Genomic DNA, 22,881 nt, shown 5'->3' with positions numbered 1-22,881 from the left:
GGTTGAACTCAAATCGTACTTCTGGAAGGGCTGAGACAGAGGACAGCTGACAAGGGAGAGTGAAAGACAGAGAAGGGAACCAACATCTACTGAACATCTAGCATATGCTTAGTACTGGGATAGGTGTCTTAAAGATGTGATCTCATCTTAACTTCCCATCAACTCTTTGAGGAGATATTACTGGTCTCTGTTTTTCAAATTAGGAAATGGAAAAAGAGAGAAATTAAGGTGACACAGCCAGTAAATAGTAAATCATAATCAAGCTCAAACTCAACTCTGTCTTACTCTCTTTTGTCTACCACTCTGCTTCCCGTTTATTTAGAAAGTGCAGTCTTTGTGCACTTGTGATTACATATTTCACTATTCTCTAATGCCTTATTTATACGTATCCACTGACAAATTTACAAGGCAGAATGAAAAACTGAATTATCCTTCAACACATTGTAAGAGTAGTTGATGACAATAATTATACACACACACATATATTAAGAAACAATAATTCTGCCTTAGTAATTTTGAACTACCTTAGTATTGTACTTTAAGAATACATGTGACTCCCTTCCTTATTATTTTCATCATCATCATTACATGCTAGTGATTATTTACCCTCTAGTATACTAAATAGGTTTATGTAAAGCTACCATAAAGAAACATAAATCAAATCCTACCTGTTTCTTTACATTTTACAAGAGGAATATATTTTGAATCTCATCAAACCTTTCATAAAAGAGAAATATAATAATTAAGGACCTAAATTCAGGAGCCAGATTTCCTGGGTTTGAATCCTCGCTTTGCCACGTCCCAGCCTGCGTAGGACGTGGGTAGCCTTGGGAAGTTACTACAGCCAGTTTCTTCAACTATAACATGGAGCTGCCAGCAGTGATACTTATCTCACCTCAAAGGCTGCTGCGAGCCTCTCATGAGTTGATGTTCTGATGTCTTAAACAGAACCAGGGACATGGTAAATGTTCAATACATGTAGGCTGTTTTATTCCTTTTGCATGTGAAAAAAACAGGTCTACAGTTCAGTGACTTTCTTGGGGTGTCATGTTGGTGGCAGAGTGGGTACTGACATCCAAGTCTCTCAATTCCCAGTTCAGTGCTGGGCACTGTATGACATCCAGAGTAGGACAGCACAGGAAACTGTAAGTTTCCCTCTATCTTTGCCCTTACTCCAGATAAACTGAAAATGCTGTCTACATGTCCACTCTCCAGTGTTGGGCAAGTTTCAAGCTTAGCTTCTCCAGGGCCACCATTTACTCCACTGCCTGGCCAGCTGTCACAGCCCTGTGCTGTCATCCCCTAGCACACTGGATTCCAGCATTGTTTGGAATGCCAAAAATGTTAACAGACTCTATCAAGCCTGAATTTTGAAATTCAGAAACTCTCAAATTTGAATCCTTTTTCATAACTCATTTGACTGCAAGACCTGTTCAGGCCTGAACTTTTTCAGTGACAAAACATCTGAACTGACATGAGGCTATTTATAATTTGTATTTGACCCTCATAGTGTGAGGGACACTGCCCCACATCCTGGGGCAGCGGGATACATATCAGTCAGGGTCTTGGCAGAAAGAGATGGGGCACTCAGCCCAGGTGAATAAAGAGAGTTTATTAAAGGGACTATTTATAAAGGCATGGCTGGAGCGAAGGAATCCTTAATAAGGGATGCTGCAGAACAGCAGAAGGAGTGAGTACTACATGCACCAGGAGCTGTCACCACCCCAGGATCAGGAGGGCCAGGTAGAGGTAGGAGTTACCTGAATTTGGAGAAAGCAGCATAGCAGAGGGTTGCAGTCAGGAGTGGTAGGTAGAAGGATCTAACGTGCAGCAAAATAGCAAAGAAGCCTGGGAAGTCAGTAGCTAACCTTACTTCCCCCTCCCTCTAGATCTTCTGCTGGTGCCTCTCTTTAGTGAACCCTCCCTGAAGCCAGAGGCAAGGGAGTTCATAGATGCAGACCACAAGGTGAGCCACCCAGGGTATCAAGCAGGGTAGTGAGGTTGGCAAGTGGATCTGGAGGCCCAATGGAAATAGCCTGCATAGCATATTCTATAACGTCCAATATATGCATTCTGCCATCTTTCTAAAAGCCAAAAACTCGAGAATGCTTAAAAGAGTTGTATTTTATTAAGTCAACAGCATATAGATATATTTGAAAAATATTATTACATACATGTCAGCTTTTTTTTTTTTTTTTAACAGAGTCTTGCCCTGTTGCCAGGCTGGAGTGCAGTGACACCATCTCAGCTCACTGCAGCCTCTGCCTCCCGGGTTCAAGCGATTCTCCTGCCCCAGCCTCCCAAGTAGCTGGGACTACAGGTGCGCATCACCAGGCCCAGCTAATTTTTGTATTTTTAGTACAGACGGGGTTTCACCATGTTGGCCAGGATGGTCTCGATCTCTTGACCTCGTGATCTGCCCACCTTGGCCTCCCAAAATGCTGGGATTACAGGCGTGAGCCACTGCGCCCAGCCACACGTCAACTTTTTTTTGGTTTGCAGTTTTAGTGCCGTAGAGACTTATGAGTCATTTATAATAATGCTTTGGTATTGGGGCTCAGAAAACAATTTGGTATTGGGCCTCGGAAAACAAAATGAGGGTCTTGGGGTAGTCTCAGAGGCAAAAGTTTTGTTTTTTGTTTTTTTGTTTTTTTTTTCTGACCTTTTTGCTCCTACTCTCCCAGTCTCATCTTCTAGCCATAGAAACTAGAATCTCTCTTTTTCAAGGTGGGTCATAGAAACCAGAACCTTTCTTTCCCCAAAGACGGCCATAAAACCTGAAAACATTACCCCACTTTTTCCTCCATTGCTCTGTGTAAAAATTGGCCATAAAGAAGTTATCTGACCTACTTGTTTGACTGCAGTTTATAAGACCCCCATTCTAGAGAGAGTCCTGCCTCATACCCTGAAGGAAGAAATGCATGCTCAGAGAGGCCAAGAAGGATCAAGACAGACAGGCTTTGCTGGGTTTCTCCACTTAGTCTCTTAGCATTAGATAATATTCTTTTTGTCCGATCATATTTCTGCATGGCTCTCCATACTGTGTTGAAACTAAGCATAAGAATCGACAATTTCCCATATACTTTTGGGTCTTCATTCTGAAGGATCCTGTGTTTACACATTAAATACATTTTTATGCCTTTTCTCCAATTAATCTGACTTCTGTGAGTTAATTTATCGGTGAAACTTCCGAGGGTAAAGAAGTTTCCCTTTGACCCTTACACTTGCCTACTCTGCAAGGTTGAAACTACTGCACTAAAGAGTATTATCTCGTTCATTGATTCACTCATTGATTCATATGTTCATTCTTTCAACAAATATTCCTTATTGAATGCCTGCTCTGCAAAACTCTACAGGCTCTGGGCTATAAAGACAAAAATGACCCTAGCCCTTCCAGTAGCTTACAATTTAGTAAAAGACACTAATTTGTTGGAAAATAGTAATACAGTCTTGAGTTAGCAAGTAGTTTTCATCTCAAAGCTATCTTGCTGGTTTGGGGTTCTATTTTGAGGTAGCTTTCATGGCCGTATCTGGGCTCAGTGGAAAAAAATGCTAAGATCTGTTAGCAACATCTGATGTGGGCGCAGCCGTGGAGAATGCACACAGCACAGTGTTTGGCTGACTGTGCTTTAATTACATGGTCGAATGAAATTATTTATTACAATGAAAGTAAGAGCAATTTCCACAGAAGGGCAGAAGGAAGGTTGCTTTGAATTAGGAACACCTGAGAGGCTTTATAGTAGTATATAGAGAGTTTTTCAGGATTTACAGACAAGAAATAATAGGTAGGGGCAAAGACAAAGTAAGATCACAGGACAGGCTGGTGTAAGTGGGCCACAGGGCCTTTGGGGTGATGAAGTACTAGGTGATCAAAATAGATTAAGGAGAGGCCATACTAAGGAGTTTGGACTTCAATTTGTAGCAAGTGAGTTACAGTCGAGGGCTTTTGAGAAGAGGATGTTCTGCATTTTAGGAAAATCACCCAAACAGCATTTTGAAAGGGGGTGGGGCTTAAGAGGAAGCTGATGGAAAGTAATCTTTGTGAAGGAAGGATTGCAGCCACCTAGTCAGGAGATGGTGACGAGGAGGCAAAGACGTTAGCAGTAGGAATTCAAAGAATGGTTGGCAGACATTTTGAGGAAGAAATGACAGATTTGATCATCGATTGGAGGGAGGAGTCCAAAGTGAAACCAGGGTGTCTACAATGTGAATTCACAAGAGGAGGAGGGCTCCGTAGCTGGCAGGATGGGGCGTTACTGCAATGCGGGGCATCTAGAGGCCGTGTTATGGTCAAACTGGTTACAAGAAAAGACCCTGCAGGTATTTCATATTGTGAGTTTGTAGTTTAGAAAAATAAAAGAAGAATGTTCCATGCCCAGAAAAAGTTCCACTACTATAATTCCTTATGGCAATTCTAAAATTCTGTAAGATAAAAATTACAAGCTTTTATGAGGTTTGGTGCCAAAACTTATTGGGTGATAAACCTAACCTGAACAAATGTGAGGCTATCTATAGACTTTATCCTACTCAAAGTCAATATTCATTTTTTTTGTTGCAGAAATAATACACTTAAATGTACAGTACTGTCCCAAATTTACTGGGCTGAGGGTTTTTATATTAAATGGTGCATGTATCAAATTATCATTTAAAAATAAAAAGTGGATATAATTTCTGAAATGTATCTGTTCCCAAGGTTTTAGATGAAGGATTGTGGATATATATATCAATACCTACAGTGGTTTTTTTAACTTCACATTTTAAGAAGGTATTGTCTTAGTTTTATGCATTGGCATAAGGCACAGTAAATAAACAGATGCCTCTTTTTATCTGAAAATTTTGGAGAATAAAGCATTCTTTGTATGTGTCTTTTCCATACACTCATGCTTAGTAAGTTTCTTTGTCCATAAAATTGGGATAATAATACTACCTACCTCATGGAATTGTTTAAACAGCTAATGTACACCATCTAACACATAAGTATGTTAGCAAATTTAGTCATTATTATCTCACCCCTTTAATTAATAAAACATTTTTAAAAAGCATTTTGGATGAAAAACTTGTTTTCCCAACCTCTGAAAGTGCAATGAAAATAAATGTGTCCCTTCTTGTTGAATGTAGAGAGTAAAGAGTACCCCCATTGCTTGAAAACCTAATATGTACTTGTTGCTTTAATCCCACGAGATGAATGATATTTTCCCCATTTCACAGATGCAGCAACAGAGATTCCAAGATGTTAAGTAGCATGATCAAGTTGCCCTCCAGTAAGGGATAGATTAACTTGTCTTTCCACTTCATCTAGCTCCTAGGGATGCACGGAAGAGACAGCAGATAAAACACATTGTCCGTGTGAGTAAAACATTCATGTGGGCCTCTTCCTAGGCATACTTCTGGTTACTTTTTAATCAGCTGTAAGAATGTTGTTTTTCCATTTGTGCTATTAGTCCTATGTGGATAAGGACATACTTCAGACTCAAGATTTCTAATGATGCCCCTTTTTATCTACCTCGAACCAGTCCCTACATTGTCCCCCACCAACAGTAACTTCTGGAAATAACATCCATTTGGCTTATAATAATAAAGTCTAATTTTCAGACAAGCTGCAAACGGTATCTGTTAATGTGATCATGATTGGGAGGAGGAAAGGGATGTGAGAGTGAGGTAAGAGTCTGGTAGTGGCGCACTGAGGGTGTGGCAGGGAAGCGTTCCCTTGCTGTAAGAGGGGATTACCTGACCCAAAAGGAAATCAAGTTTATTGTAACTTGACTAAGTAAACAGCAATGTAATCCAGTTCTTCAATTTTTGATGTGGATGCTTTAAATGAGAGAGTGTCACATTTTCTCCTTTTCTTCCCCAGAGCACACATATCAAACCCGGCCTCTCTCCTCAGCCTGAGGTATGGTTTCTTAGTCTCACTCCTCGCAGCCAGGCAGGAAATGTTCCCAGCCACAGGATAAGCCTCCAGTTGGAAGAGGGCTGGGAGGGGGAGTGAGAAAAGGAAAAAAAAAGAAACAAAGAAAAACAAACTTTACTAGAGCCGCTAGCAGGAGCCCCAAAGGATCCCGGCCGGTTTCCAGTTTCCTAGAAGTGGGGATCACACCTCCCCGCGCACTCTCGACACATGCGCGCGCACGCACACACAGGCGCACACACACAGGCACACACACAGGCGCGCGCACACAGGCACACACATGGACACACGGGCGCGCACACACAGGCACAAACACACAGGCGCACACATAGGCGCGCACACACACAGGCGTGCACACGTACACAAGCACACAAACAGGCACACACAGGTACACACGCACAGACACAGGCACAGACGCACGCACATACACAGGCACACAAACAGGCACTCACACACAGGCACGCGCGCGCACGCACACACAAACACACACACACACACGCACGTACAATGCCCGCCCCCACTCCAGCCCGTGGGCGTGGTTCCCAGCGTCTGCGAATTCGCGCGCCCGGGGCGGGGCGGGCCTGCCCGGGGGCCCCTGACAGCCGCGGGAGAGAGCGGCTGGTCGCACCTCGGGCCGCGCCGCCCAGCTGCTGACAGCCTCCCGGCGCGCCGGTCCATGCTGGTCCCAGTCTTTGTTCTGGGGCCGGCGCCGAGACATGCGCGGCTGACGATGGAGGTGGAGGACTCGGGCGGCGTGGTGCTGACCGCCTACCACTCGTACGCCCGCGCCCAGCCCCCCAACGCCGAGTCGCGCTGCGCGCCCCGCGCCGCAGCCAGCCACCCGCTCAGCAGGTACCCGGAGCCGCTCCCACCAGGGCGGCGCAGTCGCGCTGGGCTTGGGGGGGGTTCGCCATGCAGCTGCGCCTTCTGCCTGGGCGCACGACCGCCGTCACTGGATGTTGTTTCAAGTTTTGGTGGACTAGATGAGTGAGCCTGGGGTTCTTTGCATTGTCTTTGACTGGAGGTGGGAAACGCTCGAAGGCTCCACCAGCCTGGGCTGAAGTCGTTGGCTAGCAGAGATTAGCAGCAGGATTGCATTCTTGATACGATTTGAGGATAAGTCATGTATATATATATATATACCTCATTTCGTTCAAAGTTGCCTATAAAACATCGGGAAATTAAAAAATATTCCAAATGAAACACAAGCAGCACATGAAAAGAAAACAGTAAATGAATAACCCTAAATCCTCTGAATACTCCTTTTGAGAGCTTGTTCAGTAACTGCATGCCTGGTTTAAAGTTTAGGTTGAGAAATTCTCTAAAAAGTACACCTCAATAGACTTTTAAAGACAATTTTATTTCTACATGTTAAAACCTTTCAATTGTATAAAGGCATTGGTGTCGTTATTTGATTACTGCTAATGTCAACTCTATGCTGTCAATGCAATTATATTTCCTTTTGGTCAAAAGAAGTCTATAAGCATCTCATCCTGTACATTTCAGATTTAATCAAGGATCTATGTTAAATTACTCTATCAGTGATCATCCATTTGATGCAAGATCAAGGCCAATGAGACTTTCATTAACTAAAACAAAAACGTTTAAGTGGGTAGCCAAAAGTATTATGATGAGTGAGATGGTTAGATATTTGATACATATTTGGAGGAAGTTTTATTTGTGTAAATGTGACTATCTGATCCATTGACGAGTGCTTTTCTTTACAAGGGGGCAGTTTGAGTGGTGTGTTTTCATCATGTTTATTTGTAATCATTTCTTTTATCTCATACTTTTAACTTTAGTTGTGCGATAATTACTTCTGTTTCCTAATTTAATTGATTGTGATTTTAATTGATTTCCTAATTAACAGATTGTGACTTTATTTCAAGGAATATCTTTTTGGCTAGTATCCATGAGAAGAACAAAGTACATTGGCAAGAGATCTATGTTGGGCTTGGCTAACAAAGAAAATGTTGTTTCTTTCAAAAACAGCAGGTCGAGTGAAATCTCATTTTTATATAAAGACAGTGGGAAAATAACTTTTTTTTCCAGCTTTAGGAGTTGTGCATATACTTTTAAAGGCTGCTTGAAGATATAAACTGGCATTTGTCTTTAGGGTATTTTCTTTTCTAAACATAATTATTGGCTGTAAGTACTCAGATTATGACTAACTAAATATATATATATGTGTGTGTGTGTGTGTGTGTGTGTGTGTGTGTGTTTTCATGAAAAGCATGCGCCAAGTTCGTCCATTTCTTAAACGGTTCTAGTGTAGCTGTCCTGTCTATAATTCCCAGCAGCTGTCTCAGAACGCCAGCCAGATTGTGCCATTTGGGCGATTTGAAACTACATCCGTTTCCAAAGCAAACTAGAAGCAGAAGTTCTATTAACTCAGCATGTGGTCTTGTGGAATGATAATACATGAGAGCAAGCGTTACATGTCAGAGCTAGTATTTCACCTTAAGGTTGCCAATTAGATTCACGTTGTTCCATGTTTGCATTTTTGGTGACTGCCCTGCACTCTGTCTATGGGAGCCTTGGTACCATTGTTCCTCTGCTGCAGGACCCCCTGGCCCCCTGCAACCCAATCACAAGAGAATAGCTTAATTCCTTGGTTCCCAGTAAAAAAGCAATCAAAAAGAGGTTCCTGTATTTACAAAGAGCCAGAGGACACCATTAATCATAAGTCTGATAACAGAAATAATCAGGCCCAAGTTATTAACCTTTGACTCACTAACTAATGATCAATACTTCCTTTCAAGCCAAGAAGCAAGATCATATTGTTCTACTTCTGAAGAAAGCACTCTCTCTTTCAAGAATACCCTTTCCTTTAAATTGCTTACACATTTGTAACCTATTTGTGGAGCAATGACCAGAATGGCACTAGAAAGCGTAGACTTTTGTATCTGCGTTGTTTTTTAGCTCTTGGTGGCATAGGTTCAATTCAAAGCAAACCATTCTTTTTTATTTTCCAGACCCCCCACTACACCTGAGTTTATATGTTTTTAAGGGTTTTTTTTTCTAGCCTTTTCCCAGTAAAATAGAATATAGTATCTTTCTATTTGGTCATTTTTTCCACTATTATATCCCTAGAGCAGTATCTGGTACATTGTAGTAGCCCAATAAATATTTGTTGAATAAATTAATGAATTCCTGCCAAGATTACAAAATAGCCAAGATAAAATGGTGGGATTTTTAACTGCCAACCTCAACCTGTTTGCACCTCCATGGCCAGCAATGTGTTAGGCATTTGGGTTACAAGGTTAAACGGGACATAGTCCCTGCCCCAAGAATGTGGCCCTTTACCTTTCAAACCAGCAAGACTTTGAGAAAAAAAGAGGAAATAAGTGAGAATATTTCTACATCAAGAGGCTTCAGATGTAAATCTGGATTTTTAGCTAACCATTTAAAAAAAAAATTGAAGGACCCAGCAGCTCAGGCCTGCCCTGCTGCCTGCCGTCCCTAGCTGAAGCTGAGCTGCTCCATCATGGGGGCTGCTGTGCTTGTTTGCCACACTCTCCCTGTTTCCCTTCAACACTGAGGCAGTTTCTTTTAGGGCTGCTCATTTTATTTTATTTTACTTATTTTATTTTGTTTTCATAAAGTAAGTAGCCAGTGAAATGTACTTGTCAGTTCCTCAGGCTTGAGATCAGATTGGCAGACCCTGACTCTACACCAATTACTACAGTGCGGCCTTGGGCAATTTACTTCCGCTGCTTAGGATATTGACTAACGCAAAGGAAGCACCAGATATATTAGCTGTATCCCTACTGTTATCACTTTTAATCAGGTGTTGTTGCTGTAAAGAGGAGAGTCAAACATTTTTGGTACTTGCATCACTATCAGAAGTGGACAAAATAAGGTCAAGAAAGCCTTGTTTGTCAAGAAAAAAAAAGGGGGCCATTTAAAACTCAAATATCTGAGTTTTATAGCTCCAATCTTGCAATTCCGAAGAATCAGAGGGATCACTCATTCTTACCTCATTTTATAAAATAGTTGAAACTATGTATGGAGCATAATAAATGAAACCACCTGAAGTCACATAAATGCACTGGCCTTTAGAGGGAGTTGTGTGTACCTAAAAGATTCTAGGTTGCGATATATTGACAGTAAGGAATCCTCAGATTTAAGTTCTTTTTTTAAAATCAATATTCAGAATATATAAATTAATATATTTATTTTTAATATATAGATTATCCTTTGTCCATCTTGTCCTGTTCTGTTTTTGCTGTTTAAATTTGCATGGGGCAGTCTGCTGTGGCATTTAAAATACTGTTATACATATTTCCTTTTGAGCTTTTGGGATTCCTTCCCACACCCCCCGTTTCTTTAAGAGTTATTTCTTTTTTTATATATAATTTCTATCACCATATTCCTTGATTCTAATAGAGTGTGAGGATGGATAGACTTGCTTGTTAATTCTCATAATTAATTCTATTTTCTCATACTACTTTTATCTTTTAAAGTTTTCTTAGGAATTAATTTCAAGGACTCCACAAAGTCTATTTTGGCTATTACTTTTCAGTAGCGTGGCATACTTGTAACATGAATTTTAATTTGTTTCTTTGGGGCTAAAAGGCAAGAAAACCATCAAGATACAACATCTTTCTGTCCCTAATAGGCACACAAACTTTTAGGTAGTTTAAAGCAAGAGCATAATTCTCTCAGAGGAAGTTTTAGCAAACATATTTCATTCTCACTTATTTTCCATTTTGGTCAACTGATTTGATATTACAACAACAACAAAAAACATTCTTAGCTTGCGCTTCTGGACAGTTTAGACTTATTCCTAATGAGGAACACCAATTACCTTCTGTGTTTAGCACCTTTATAAGCTTAACAGTGGCAGGGAGTCCTAGTTGGTGTCTACAGTGCATTTCTAGATCATGGGGGATTCAAACCACTGCAAAATTTATTCATGCAGCAAAGAGACTCACAAGTCATAAGTATTTGTTGGGAGGAAGAGAACTAATTCTTTATTTCACAAAATTGTATATCCACATCCTGTTGTAAAGGAAGAAAGAAAATAAAATAACTATAAATTATCAGTTCTGTTAAATGGTTGAAATTAGAATCATGATTTTTAGAAAGGCTAAGCTTCTATTCAGAATCCAGAGTGAGACTATTGACAAACATACAAAATAATTTCACTGATAAAATGAAACGTAGCTGAGGATAAAGCTAGATTTTGTTTTTCAAGGGTTTCCTGAGTATATACAAATAATGAAGTACAATATTTTTTTAGTGAAGGTATAGTAGAAAATGGCCATGATTATTTCTGATATTTATCTAGTTATACCATAAACTTCCCGAGAGAAGACAAAAATAGAGGAGGGAAACAGCCAACTCTTCCTCGAAAACAAATATAGAAGCTAACCAAGGTTATCCTAGGAATTCTAATTCTACAGCAATGTTTAAACTTCTGTGAGGGGGCTATTGTTTCTTAACTATTCTTAATAATAAGATAATTTGATTAAAATGGAATGGATGATTAGAAAGTAAATAGTTTATATTGAGGAAAAACTAAATTTAGCAACTTTTAGTGATAGATTTATTGGTACTTTCCTGGACTGAAATTAATTAATTAAGAAGACATTTATTTCCAGGTGCTAACTCTTACTAAGCATTTATGTAGGCCCGTATGAGCTTATGTACACATGCACAGGGACACTATATTCTGGGGGATACTAGGTATACTTTCTTGAGAGGATTCAAAAATAGTAATGGAAATAAGATTCTTACTAGACAATAGGTATTTGTAGGTCATTCTTTATGTTATGGTTGAAACCAGAGTTGGTGTCTCTGGTTTCTTTTTACAGTGGGACCCCTGCTGAGCGTAGATTCCTCCATATGCAGAGCTGTTGGAAAACATCTGGTACATTTCCTTTGATGGTATCATATGGCTAAATATTTGGCCAGTTGCTCTATCCATTTTTAAGCTGCTCACTTCTCCCTGATCATTAATCTCTAACGTATGCACAAAAGTTTAGGGAATTTAGAGTATTGTAGAATCACCTTATGTAGATGAAGATGGTGACTAAAAAGTCGTAACTTTTAACTTTCTATTTTGATGTAATTTTGGGCTTAAGAAACTTGCAAAAGTAGTCCAGAAAGTTTCTGCTTCTGCGTAACCTTTACCCAGATTCCCCAAACGTTAACATCTTGCAAAACCAGAATACCATTTGTGAAAACTAAACAAAGTAAAACTGGTACAATACTGTAAACTAAACTATGACCTATGTTCTGATTTCACCAGTTTTCCAATAAAATTGGAATTTTCCTGTTGTAGAATTGAATGTGGGACTCCACACTGAATTTTGTTGTATCTCCCGAGTCTCCTGCAATCTGACAGTCTGTCCTTGTCTTTCATGACACTTTTTGAGAACTGGTTGGTGATTTATAGGAAGTCCTTCAAATTGGGTTGGTCTGATGTTTTCTCATGATTAAATTAAGGTTATGCTGTTTTTTTTTTTTTGAGCCAAGGTCTTGCACTGTCACCCAGGCTGGAGTGTAGTGGTCTGATTATGGCTCACTGTAGCCTCGACCTCCTGGACCTAAGCAATCCTCCCATCTCAGCCTCCTGAGTCGCTGAGGCTACAGGCACATGCCACCATGCCTGACTAATTTTTGTATTTTTTGTGGAGATGGAGTTTTGCCGTGTTGCCCAGGCTGGTCTTAAACTTCTGGGCTCAAGTGATCTGCCCACCTTGGCCTCCCAAATTGCTGGGATTACAGATGTGAGCCTTCAGCCTGACCAAGCTTATGCATTTTCGATGAGAAATCTGTGGAAGTAATATTGGGTCCCTCTGAGGGCATCATACAGTGGGTATGCGATGTTGACATCTTACTAATGTTGGTGTTAGGTTTGATCTTCGGGATAAGGTGGTGTCTGCCAGATTTCTGTACTATAAAGTTACGATTTTCCTCTTTTTAATTAATAGCTACCTTTGGAGAGATACTTTGAGACTATGGAAATATCCTTTTTCTCCTTAAACTTTTAGCATTTATCTGTGGATCTTGTCAGTACAATTCACTAATGTGGTCTTCTAAAGGTGACTTTCTATTTCTCTCATTTCTTCTACATTTGACTCATTTCACATACTATGAAATAGACGTCTAGTAGTCTTGCTGATTTTGTTTTTACCTCATTAGCTTTTAAAAGGTCAGCCAAATATAAATAGTCATCAACAGTCATTTAATCTACTCTTTTTTTTTTTCAGTTTTGACACAAAGTATAAAAAATGGTTTAATTTTACCTGGTCTGACTTTATGAAAGCTCTAAAGATAGATTTTCTAATTTTTAAATTTCTGTGATTTTTTTGGAAGCAAATGTTTATTAATAGGCTCAAAGGAAAAAAATCGGCTGGGTGCAGTGGCTCACACCTGTAATCCCAGCACTTTGGGAGGCCGAGGTGAGCGGATCACCTGAGGTCGGGAGTTCGAGACCAGCCTGACTAACATGGTAAAACCCCATTTCTACTTAAAAAAAAAAATACAAAATTAGTCGAGCGTGGTGGTGGGCGCCTGTAATCCCAGCTACTTGGGAGGCTGAGGCAGGAGAATCACTTGAACCCAGGAGGCGGAGGTTGCGGTGAGCCAAGATCACGCCATTGCACTCCAGCCTGGGCAACAAGAGTGAAACTCCATTTCAAAAAAAAAAAAAAAAACAGAAAGTTGCTAAATTAAATGCTGTGTTAAGAGAGTGTAGTTGTTCTTAAATCCCACTTTGCCTAGAGAGTATTACTGAAACTATCTTTTATTCTTTGAGAATTATCTTTTACCTGATGGAAAACATTTTCCTCTTACCAGTGTTCCGGAGATGTTATCTGAACATCTGCAGATGTATTTTAACTAAAGTAAACATTCTAATTTGCATGTAATCAGAATTTTTTCTCATTCCATCCTCAAACTAAACAATTTTGTTTCTGAGGTAATTGCCATGTTCTTATTTCTCAACCATATGGTCTCTAGATATCAGTTCTAGCCAAGAATAAAAGTAAAATGTTATATAGCAAAGCAGAAGAGGTAAATGGAATGTTTTTCAGAAGAAAATTTTGGAAATAAATTCTATCTGTTTAAGCAATACACTTTGCTTTGTTTTTAAGCCTCTTTGGATGAAAATAAAAAGTCAGGCATACCCTTAAATAGTGTTAGAAATTAACCTTTTCTTAATGACTGTTATCATTAAGACAGCATAACTGCATGTGTTTACTAAAGTAAAGGTACCTATTGAGATGTGTAAGTTTGCTTGCTTTACTAATAAATAGTCTATATTGGTATATTGTTTTATTTCCTAAAAATTGAAATTATTACTTATTTCTTCAGGCAGCTCTGAAAGTCTTTAGCAGTACTTTTATTTCTAATATTGTTACTTTTAACATGCTTTGTAATTTACTTTTGATTAGATAATCAGCTTGTTACAACTATGTAAAGGCAATGCTGTTTAAAGGACTAAAGTGTATACTCTTGTAGAAGAATTTGATAGCGTTTATTTTGGTTTCTTTGAGAGTCCTTTTTAGCTTGTTTGCTTTTTGTCTCTTGCTGTGCTCTGATTATTGAGTTAGTGAGTTTTTCATAATGTATCATTCTTTATCATATGAAGTTTCATACATTATTTCTTTGTGATTACTATAGGCTGTGCATCAAAACAAAATACTAAAGTGTACAAAAACTTCAAGTTGCATTAGTCTCTAAAGTGGGAAGTAAAGAAAGTAGATTGTTTTTCTATATATGCGTCTTCTTAAATATCTGGGGTTTATGACACATTCTTTGAGTATCAAATGTGTTATGTCACTCTTCAATGAATGAATAATATAGATAAACTGTCCATGTGACAGGCAGTTAGTGCCATGTAATTCCAAGGGTGGGAGAACATATACTAAGTATCCCTTAGAAAACCAGCTGCCTGTGTCATGTTATTCTGAAAAGCTAATTAAATCTATGCATTCCTTTTCTGATCCCTTAGTTGAATAGATGATGACTGCATACAAACACACAATACAAAGGACAGGAAGGAGAAACTGGAATCCAAGGACAAAAGTAGTAGGTAGTGTTTCTTGAACTGTCAAACACTTGAGATTTATTTGTGCTATTTTAGCAATTGTAAGTTTGGGTACTGATTATCTTTTCTGTACCAAAGATAAATCTTTGTATCTTTGTTAAACTTTGTGGTTAGCCACAAATTTACTTATATACATTTATATATTTACTTATATACATTTATACTTTACTTATAATTTACTTATATACATTTACTTATACTTTATACATTTACTTACATAAAATTTACTTATATACATTTATAATGTACAGGGAAAAGAATCCCTTTGAAATTTCCTATTGAGTATTCATTTATGAAAATCAATTTAGAAAACACTGATCAATGCATTTGCCTTAAAAAGAAACCACTTATTAATGTATTTACCTTTATACAAAGGTCCATCAATTATTTTAGGTTTTTGAAGATCAGTAGAGAAATCTGACAGCGGCTAGAAAAAATTCTCAACATCCTAAAATGACATTATAACCCATACTATGGTATTGGATTTATTTCTTTTCTCTCCACTTTTCCTCTCACCCTCACTACAACACAAAAATTTATGTAGTAGCCAAAGTTACATGTCAGTGGTTGGGAGTAAATCTATATTTAAGTGGCAAGAGATAAAAAGCAGAAGAGAGAGAGAGAGAATAAATAAACGCAGTCAAAGAAGTGAGGACTAAATTTCTCTGAAGGTTTCCTCGACAACTTTAGCCAGAAGGGTTCTGACCTACCGTAACAAGCTGCCATCTACCACCATAATGCTCATTTGGTAATCAGTCATGCCCTAATCATGCCCTGTGGTCCTGCGATGTTGATTCTTTAAAAATAAGTCCTAGCTTTAATCAGAGCTTACAAATGAGGCAAGCACTATACTAAAAGCTTGACATACATTACCCCAGTTATTCTTTAAAACTGTTTTGTGACACAGGAAGAAACTGAAGCACAGAGAAGTAACCCAAGATCACACAGCAAGGAGAGCCAAGATTCCAACCTGATCTCCTCTAGAACTGGTGCTTTTAACCTGTTATTTAAATCTTGTAACATTATTAATATATTATGGATTTATTGTTTCTCTGCCTCAATTTGATTATTGAGAGCAGGGACAATACTGGTATAGTATTAGCAACCAGCAAGAGCAACTTCCGCATAGTAGAGGTTATAAATATTCAGTGTTGATTTAGTCTTACATTTTGCAAACATTTCTGTTTTAATGGAATAAGCATAGAAGTGGGTATGAATGGATATATGAAATTGATTTAAATATAATAATATATTTGAGAACTCTTGTTATCACTTGAAGGAAGTTCAATAATAGGATTTTTTTCATTTATATTCTTACCCTGCACATAGTCTGAAATATATTTCATATATATAAAGAATATATATATAAACATATATTCTTACCCTTCACATGGTCTGAAATACTTATTTAAGACTATATTTAACAGTATTTAAAACTAGACAAAATGTTCTAGAGCAGACATTCAAATTGACTAAGCTTTCTCTCTCTCTCTCTCTTTCTTTCTTTCAGAAGGAGGGCAGGTTTTAATCCTTTAATCTTTAGGTTTATGTTCTTAGTAACTAGATCTTATAATTTTTCACTTTAGTTTTATTAATTGCTTTTTTAACAACTAAAATATATTTCTATAGTTAAAAACTTTTTTTTGCTTCATTCCTTGCAGTATGATTTATACCATAAGAATTCTTTTTTTTTTTTTTTTTTTTTGAGACGGAGTTTCACTCTCGTTGTCCAGGCTTGTGTGCAATGGTGCAATGTTGGCTCACCGCAACTTCCACCTCCCAGGTTCAAGCAATTCTCCTGCCTCAGCCTCCCAAGTAACTGGGATTACAGGCATGCGCCACCACGCTCGGCTAATTTTGTATCTTTAGTAGAGACGGGGTTTCTCCATGTTGATCAGGCTGGTCTGGAACTCCTGACCTCAGGTGATCTACCTGCCTCGGCCTCCCGAAGTGCTGGGATTACAGGCATGAGCCACCGTGTCCGGCCCTACCGTAAGAATTCATAATGAACATTGAGAAACAACACTTCATGAGAATTAATGAATTCTTCCTCTATTCTCTCCCAATTTTCAGTCAAGTTTTCACCTTGTTTTGAGTTGAAGGCAACCAGGGGACCAAGTCAGGTCCTAGACTATGACATTGTAGAGATCAGTTCTGTTCTAAATCGTGCTCAAAAATTTAGGCTGTGGAAACTCAGACTCCTGAGCCATCCCTAGTCTCCTGTAAGCTTGAGTACAGCCCTTGTCCCTCAGTGACCTTGGAGCCATGGATGATGCCAACCTCAGATGAGCCTCAGACATTTCCATTTAGAAAACGAATCCTAGGCCCGTCTTAGTCTGGACCTGCATCCTCTGCAGAGGTCAGAATCATAATGGCCCTCAGGCTCTGGGCCCTTGTGTTAATTTTTCAAGCTATTCATTTTAATAAACTTTAGTTCTTAGGACACCAGAACTATAGAGATAGGACAATCATTTTCATTATATGATAAATGGTAGTCTGGACTTTTCTGCTAACTGCCATGTTTTAGGAGTGTCTTCTCATTATTTTTAACCAGCTAAGGAGTTCAGAGTATGTTGCTAATGAGAACAAAGTTTCATGAAGACCAGTCATGAGTAAGGACAGCCAGGAACAATGTCTGTGCTACAACTGGAAAGCAAAGTATGGAAAAGTGTCTTGCCTAGAGCCTTACAGGGAATTACCAACCTGTCGAGCCTGGTTTGATCACCTGCTTCCCATTACCACAGCGTTCACTCAGGCCCACAATGTGGGCTACTGGGTTCGGGGAAGCAGGAAGGCCAACAGCAAGGAAAACATGGAAGAGGGGAGAACTGGCTCCCTGACTGGGTACGGAGCTAGAGAAAAGGTGGTGTCGATTATGAGAATGGCATTTCCTTAGCTTCCTTTCAAACACTATTACAACCACCCTTGCACATTATCTTAGTGAGTGTAAGTTGGAGTCTTGAAAACATATTTGCTGTGACTTTTCATTAGCATCTTAAAAAAAAATTACTGACCTCAACAGAGTAAGCAATTAATGAGGGAAAGAGCTGACTGTAAGTTTCCACAGATTCTGTTTTGAAAAACAGAGGATGCCTGGCCCTGTGATTTTTAACATACCACAACTTAACTCCTCTCCCTCCTCATTTATAAGGCTCTGTGATTACAAGGTCGACTTGGCAACTGTTTTCATAAAATCTGAATTGTGCTGAGTTGCAGAAAGCTGCAGGCTAGAGGACTCCCACCTCTTCCAGCTGCTGGAGGCATGGAATTGGAAAAAGCAGGCCAGGCTCTGCATGTCTAAAGCTGTGTCATCCTTCATGAGGCAACGATCCCACACCAGCTAAAATAACATGAGTCATTGCTTATAAGAAGCCCAAGTGAAGCTGATTTCGATTATACCAATCCTAAACAAACATGATACTCCTCTTATCCAGATGATAAAAAAAGTTCTCATTGTGGGAGTTAAGAAAAAAAATAGCACCAATTCTCTTTAGAGTTCAAGGAAGTGCTTTGCCTTTTAGCGGACTTTTGAAGTTTATCTTAAACAGGAATTCGTCATTTAGCCAAATCTTACTCTAGGTTATTCTTGCTTTTGTCTCTTTTACTCCCCTACCCCCAACCCTGCCCACATCCAGTTTGGCTCATTAGTATTTTAATCTGGTTTGAAAGCTATTGAATCAAAATCCATAAAATCAAAACTGTAATCTTGTAGCTCTTTGCTTTTATTCTTTTCCAGGATCCCCCAATCGCTTTATTCCTCTAGAGTATAAAAGATGGTTTTAAAGTAGACCACAAAGAGCTGGAGAAATGGTTTAGAAGGGTAATGAAGTAGCTTAAGTAAAGCTGATGAAGGCCTCAGCTGGAATTGTGGGAATATGGATGGAAGGGACCGAAGGATTCCACGGGGAAAACAAGCAAATAAGTTGGTATAATTTGGTGATTAAATGCATGCTGAGAACTAGGAACACATGACTTGGTTTTCTTTTTTTCTTTTTTCTTTTTCTTTTTTTTTTTTTTGACAGAGTTTTTGCTTTTGTTGCCCAGGCTGGAGTTCAGTGGTGTGATCTTGGCTCACTGCAACCTCAACTTCCTGGGTTCAAGCAATTCTCCTGCCTCAGCCTCCTGAATAACTGGGATTGCAGGCACCCACCGCCATGCCCGGCTAACTTTTTTTGTATTTTTAGTAGAGATGGGGTTTCATCATGTTGGCCAGGCTGGCCTCGAACTGCTGACCTCAGGTGATCCACCCACCTCGGCTTTCCAGCATGCAGGGATTACAGCCGTGAGCCATCGTGCCCGGCCATGACTTGGTTTTCTGTCTGGGAGTGTTAGGTATTGAATTTGGGAATTGTGGTGGATGAGCAGATTGTGGATGGGGAGACAATGAGTTTGACATGTGAAATTTCAACCTTTAGGTTCTTATGGGATAATTAAGTGTATATGCTCAGCAGACAGGTGGCTATACAAGTTGGAAGCCTAGGAGGGAGATCAAGGCTGAAAGTTCTAAGCTATTTATTCATGGGAGACTTCAGCATTTTGGGGATGGTTAAAACTGGGCTTGGATGAGATCTGGCAGGAGACAGTAAAGTCTCTATAGAGACAGCAGTGGAACAAGGATGGAAACTTGAGTAATGCCAGCTAGGGAAGGACAGGGCTTGGGAGCCTGTGACGGAGACCAACAGGATGAGAGCATTCCAGAAGCAAAGGCAGCAGGCTCAGAATGATCAGAGAGCCACATCAAAAGTAGCTAAATGAACAATATGGTAAAGAAAATCATCCACCAGATTAAGTAGTGTGGATATCAGTGATGGTCTTTGCTACTGTGGGTTTAATAGAGTTGTAGAGGTGGAAGCCACTTTGCTGCAGGTTGAAGTGTGATGATGAGATAAGAAAATACAGGCAGAAAGTAGATATGATTCCTTCTAAAAGCTTAGCTAGTGAGAAGGAAGAGAGAGAAGAGGGAGACCGACGAGGGGAGCATTAAAAAATGTACCCAAAAGAACTAAAATTCTTATCAAAGTCGAGAAAGAAATCTAGCATTTCTAAAATGCACAACTTAAAAACCCATTTCTTTCTTACTTAAAATCCTTTGATAATACGTTTTTGCTTATAGGATAAAGCTTTATTCTTAGTCTCAAAATAATATGGAAGCATTTCTAGAACAAGAATATTGTCTATTTTCTTCATTACTGGATCCTTAACTACCTTCCCCTCTCCCTCATCAGACGGCCTGGCACTTAGTAGAGTCTTAACAAATGGTTAACTGTGGAGGCTGAAATGTGGAAATGTGATTTCTCCTTTGTTGGAAACTACCAGGGAAGTCTTCCAAAATCTGAGCATCCCTTCCTTTACAAAGTCTTCCCTGAGAGAGAAAATACACTAAATTAACCTTTATTCATAGGATAGTATATACCATTGATAACATGCATAGAAATAAGAATAATAAAAAATCAAACTGGCAACAATTGTAAATAATCATAGCTTCATACATAAAACTGAGTGCAGCATGGATAGATAATTAATAGAAAGTAAATATATCCCCCAGTGTTTTAAAAGATTAAATTTTACTTGAGTCATTTCACTCATTAAAAGAAGAAGAATTTAAGCTCTGACTCTTGAAATAAAAAGTGAAATTGAACAAATGTTTATTGAACCTCTCTATGCCATATGTGATATTGGATGCTGGGGCTACAAAAATGGTTAATAGCTGGTCCTTAAGTGAGAAATGTATTCATGATTAATTTCAGCTGCATCCAGAGTTCCACTCCTTGAGGACAGAAACTGTCTCTTATCTCTGTATCCTTAGCATTTTAGCCTACTGGCCCAGAATTGACACTCAGTATGTGAATGGTTCAATGAATGAATGATTGAAAAAAAAATGCATAAGATACTCTGGGAAAGCAGAGAAGATGTAACTAACATTTAGGGCTCGGGTTGGTGAGAGAAGGGTTAACGAAAACTTCTTGGAGGAGTCGATAGCTCAATTAAATCTAAAGAGTGAGCATGAGTTAGTAGGGGGGATTTTAAGAGTTGGAAGAGTGTTTTTGGCCAAAGAACCAGCGTAAGGAAGAGGCGTTGCAGCATGTAACCACAGATGCTGGTATTGCTGATACCCTGAAATATGAGATGAGGGAGGGAGAGTAGAGACCATTTAATGTGCACTTTGAGTAAAATGATTAGGGTCAGACTGTACTCAGTGACATACCCAGTTTCTTCATTTGGATTATGAGGGGCTCCATTAGTTGACCTCAAGGGTCTTTTCTCACGCTTAAATTCTATTTTTCCCTATTATTAAGTTGGAAGTGAGGGTAATGAGATAATCCTAGATTTTTAACTAAAACACAGTTTTAGACCTGTGCTAATTTTATGATAACACCTTTCTCCCCTCTCATTGAACTGTACTTATTTAATTGATCTCTCAGGTACTTTTGCTGTCTGTACAGTAGCATGAAATTGTTACCTAATTTTAGTTCATTCAATTACTCAAAGTGGAGCTTGGTTTATTTCAACTAAGCTATCTAAGTCCAGATAATATATTAGTAAGATGCTTGTGTTTAAGATTTTCTTTGAAAAATGTAGCCTGTGCAATAAGCTGAACTGATTTTTGTTTTTCAGATGATTGTGAATTGGCAACTTAATTAATAGGAATTTTAGGTAGTGTTTAAGAATGCTATGGCACTTTATTTTATTTATGTTTTTCAAAGTTAAAGAGAGTATTCACGAAAAACTTCTTTTTTGAAAGATAAATTTTATTAATATTTTATGTGCTAGATTTAATAATTTCATTTATACTTAATTTAATTATATTTAATTTAACTATGTTTATATTTCATTCAATTAAAATACTTTATACTCTTTTTGGCACAAAATTAGAAAAATTTAATAGAATTTAAATTAAAGTGGAGAGTTCCAAGAAACATGGGAGCATATTGTTGAATATTTTCCTTGTTTTTAATAATTCAATAAAACACACACACATACATTTTAAGAGGAAAAATCTATTTCACTTTTTTTCCTCATTTTCTGCTTTTGAGTGTCCTCTGACATGCTAGGCCCTAAAACTGATATCTGATGACATATTGCAACAATGTGCCTGGGAAGAAAATGGGCTTAGAGGCTTGACAGGAATTTCCTTCCACCGAGGAACATTTCTTCACATTTTTTTCTCCCTTCTTCACCTTTCTATCTTCACTTCATCTTCTTATCCATTACCATGGAGGGAAAATTATATAATGGTCATGAATCTAAAGACCTCCAGGATTTCTGAAGCCATACCCACAAACAAATAAAAATAAATGCTTTATTTAGTGATGTCAGTTTAAAAATCGAGGTATACTTCCTCTACAGTAAAGTGCACTGTTAAATATTCAGTTCCATGATTTTTGACGCATGTAACTACCATCCAAAACAAGATATATAACATCTCCCTCGCCCCAGACATTTTCTTCATGCACTTTGTTCCTTCAATTACTCCTTCCAGGCAACCCGTTTCTGACTTCTATCACCACAGGTTAGCATTGCCTGTTCGTGGAAGCCATCACAGCATGTATGATTTGTGTCTGGCTCCTTTGCTCATCACAATGGTTTCTGAGGTTCACACACATCATTTCACAGAAGCCTGAAAGTGCCAATAATGTGTACAGACCATTTAGTGGTTTTATCCTATTATTGTACCCAATTGTCATCCAGCTGTCTGGCAGCTATTGGCTGTTGGGTTAAGAGGGGCTGGGCAAGGAAGCAGGTTTAGAGTAAAACCCATCACACTGTGAGAAAACCGAACTCAAGATTCTATTCCCAGGACACTGCATCTGGAGACTCATTTCTCCATTGTAGACCCAGCCAAGATTGGGATGTAAGCAAGTTTATTTTTGTGCCTGATCAATTTACTTTGGCTTCCTGGAGCCCTTCTGTT

At 38.8% G+C, this 22,881-nt stretch overlaps 1 protein-coding gene and 1 long non-coding RNA gene across 9 annotated transcripts in view; one reads left to right on the top strand and one right to left on the bottom strand.

Annotated features, from left to right (window-relative positions):
* The window catches only part of ARHGAP28 (Rho GTPase activating protein 28), a 230,260-nt gene that overhangs the window by 39,776 nt on the left and 167,603 nt on the right, over positions 1-22,881 (top strand). For 2 of the 8 annotated variants that reach the window (XM_019014246.4, XM_055368449.2), the window contains exon 1: positions 6,419-6,760. The exons of 2 other annotated variants lie outside the window; for them this stretch is intronic. In XM_019014246.4, the coding sequence (XP_018869791.1) occupies positions 6,585-6,760 (176 nt within the window). In that variant the 5' untranslated portion in view covers positions 6,419-6,584. Of the gene's footprint in view, positions 1-6,416; positions 6,761-22,881 lie in introns of those variants that run through there. 4 more of the 8 variants (XM_055368444.2, XM_019014248.4, XM_019014245.4 and 1 more) reach the window with 4 other exon arrangements.
* Positions 5,732-6,652, bottom strand: LOC129528337 (uncharacterized). The gene is made up of 2 exons (XR_008673596.2): positions 6,537-6,652; positions 5,732-5,973 (listed from the first exon to the last, which is right to left on the bottom strand). It is a non-coding gene; the product is annotated as an uncharacterized lncRNA (long non-coding RNA).

The sequence above is a fragment of the Gorilla gorilla genome, chromosome 17 (genome assembly GCF_029281585.2).
Source record: "Gorilla gorilla gorilla isolate KB3781 chromosome 17, NHGRI_mGorGor1-v2.1_pri, whole genome shotgun sequence".
Taxonomy (NCBI): Eukaryota; Metazoa; Chordata; class Mammalia; order Primates; family Hominidae; genus Gorilla; species Gorilla gorilla.
This window is presented reverse-complemented; position numbering and strand designations above follow the sequence as displayed.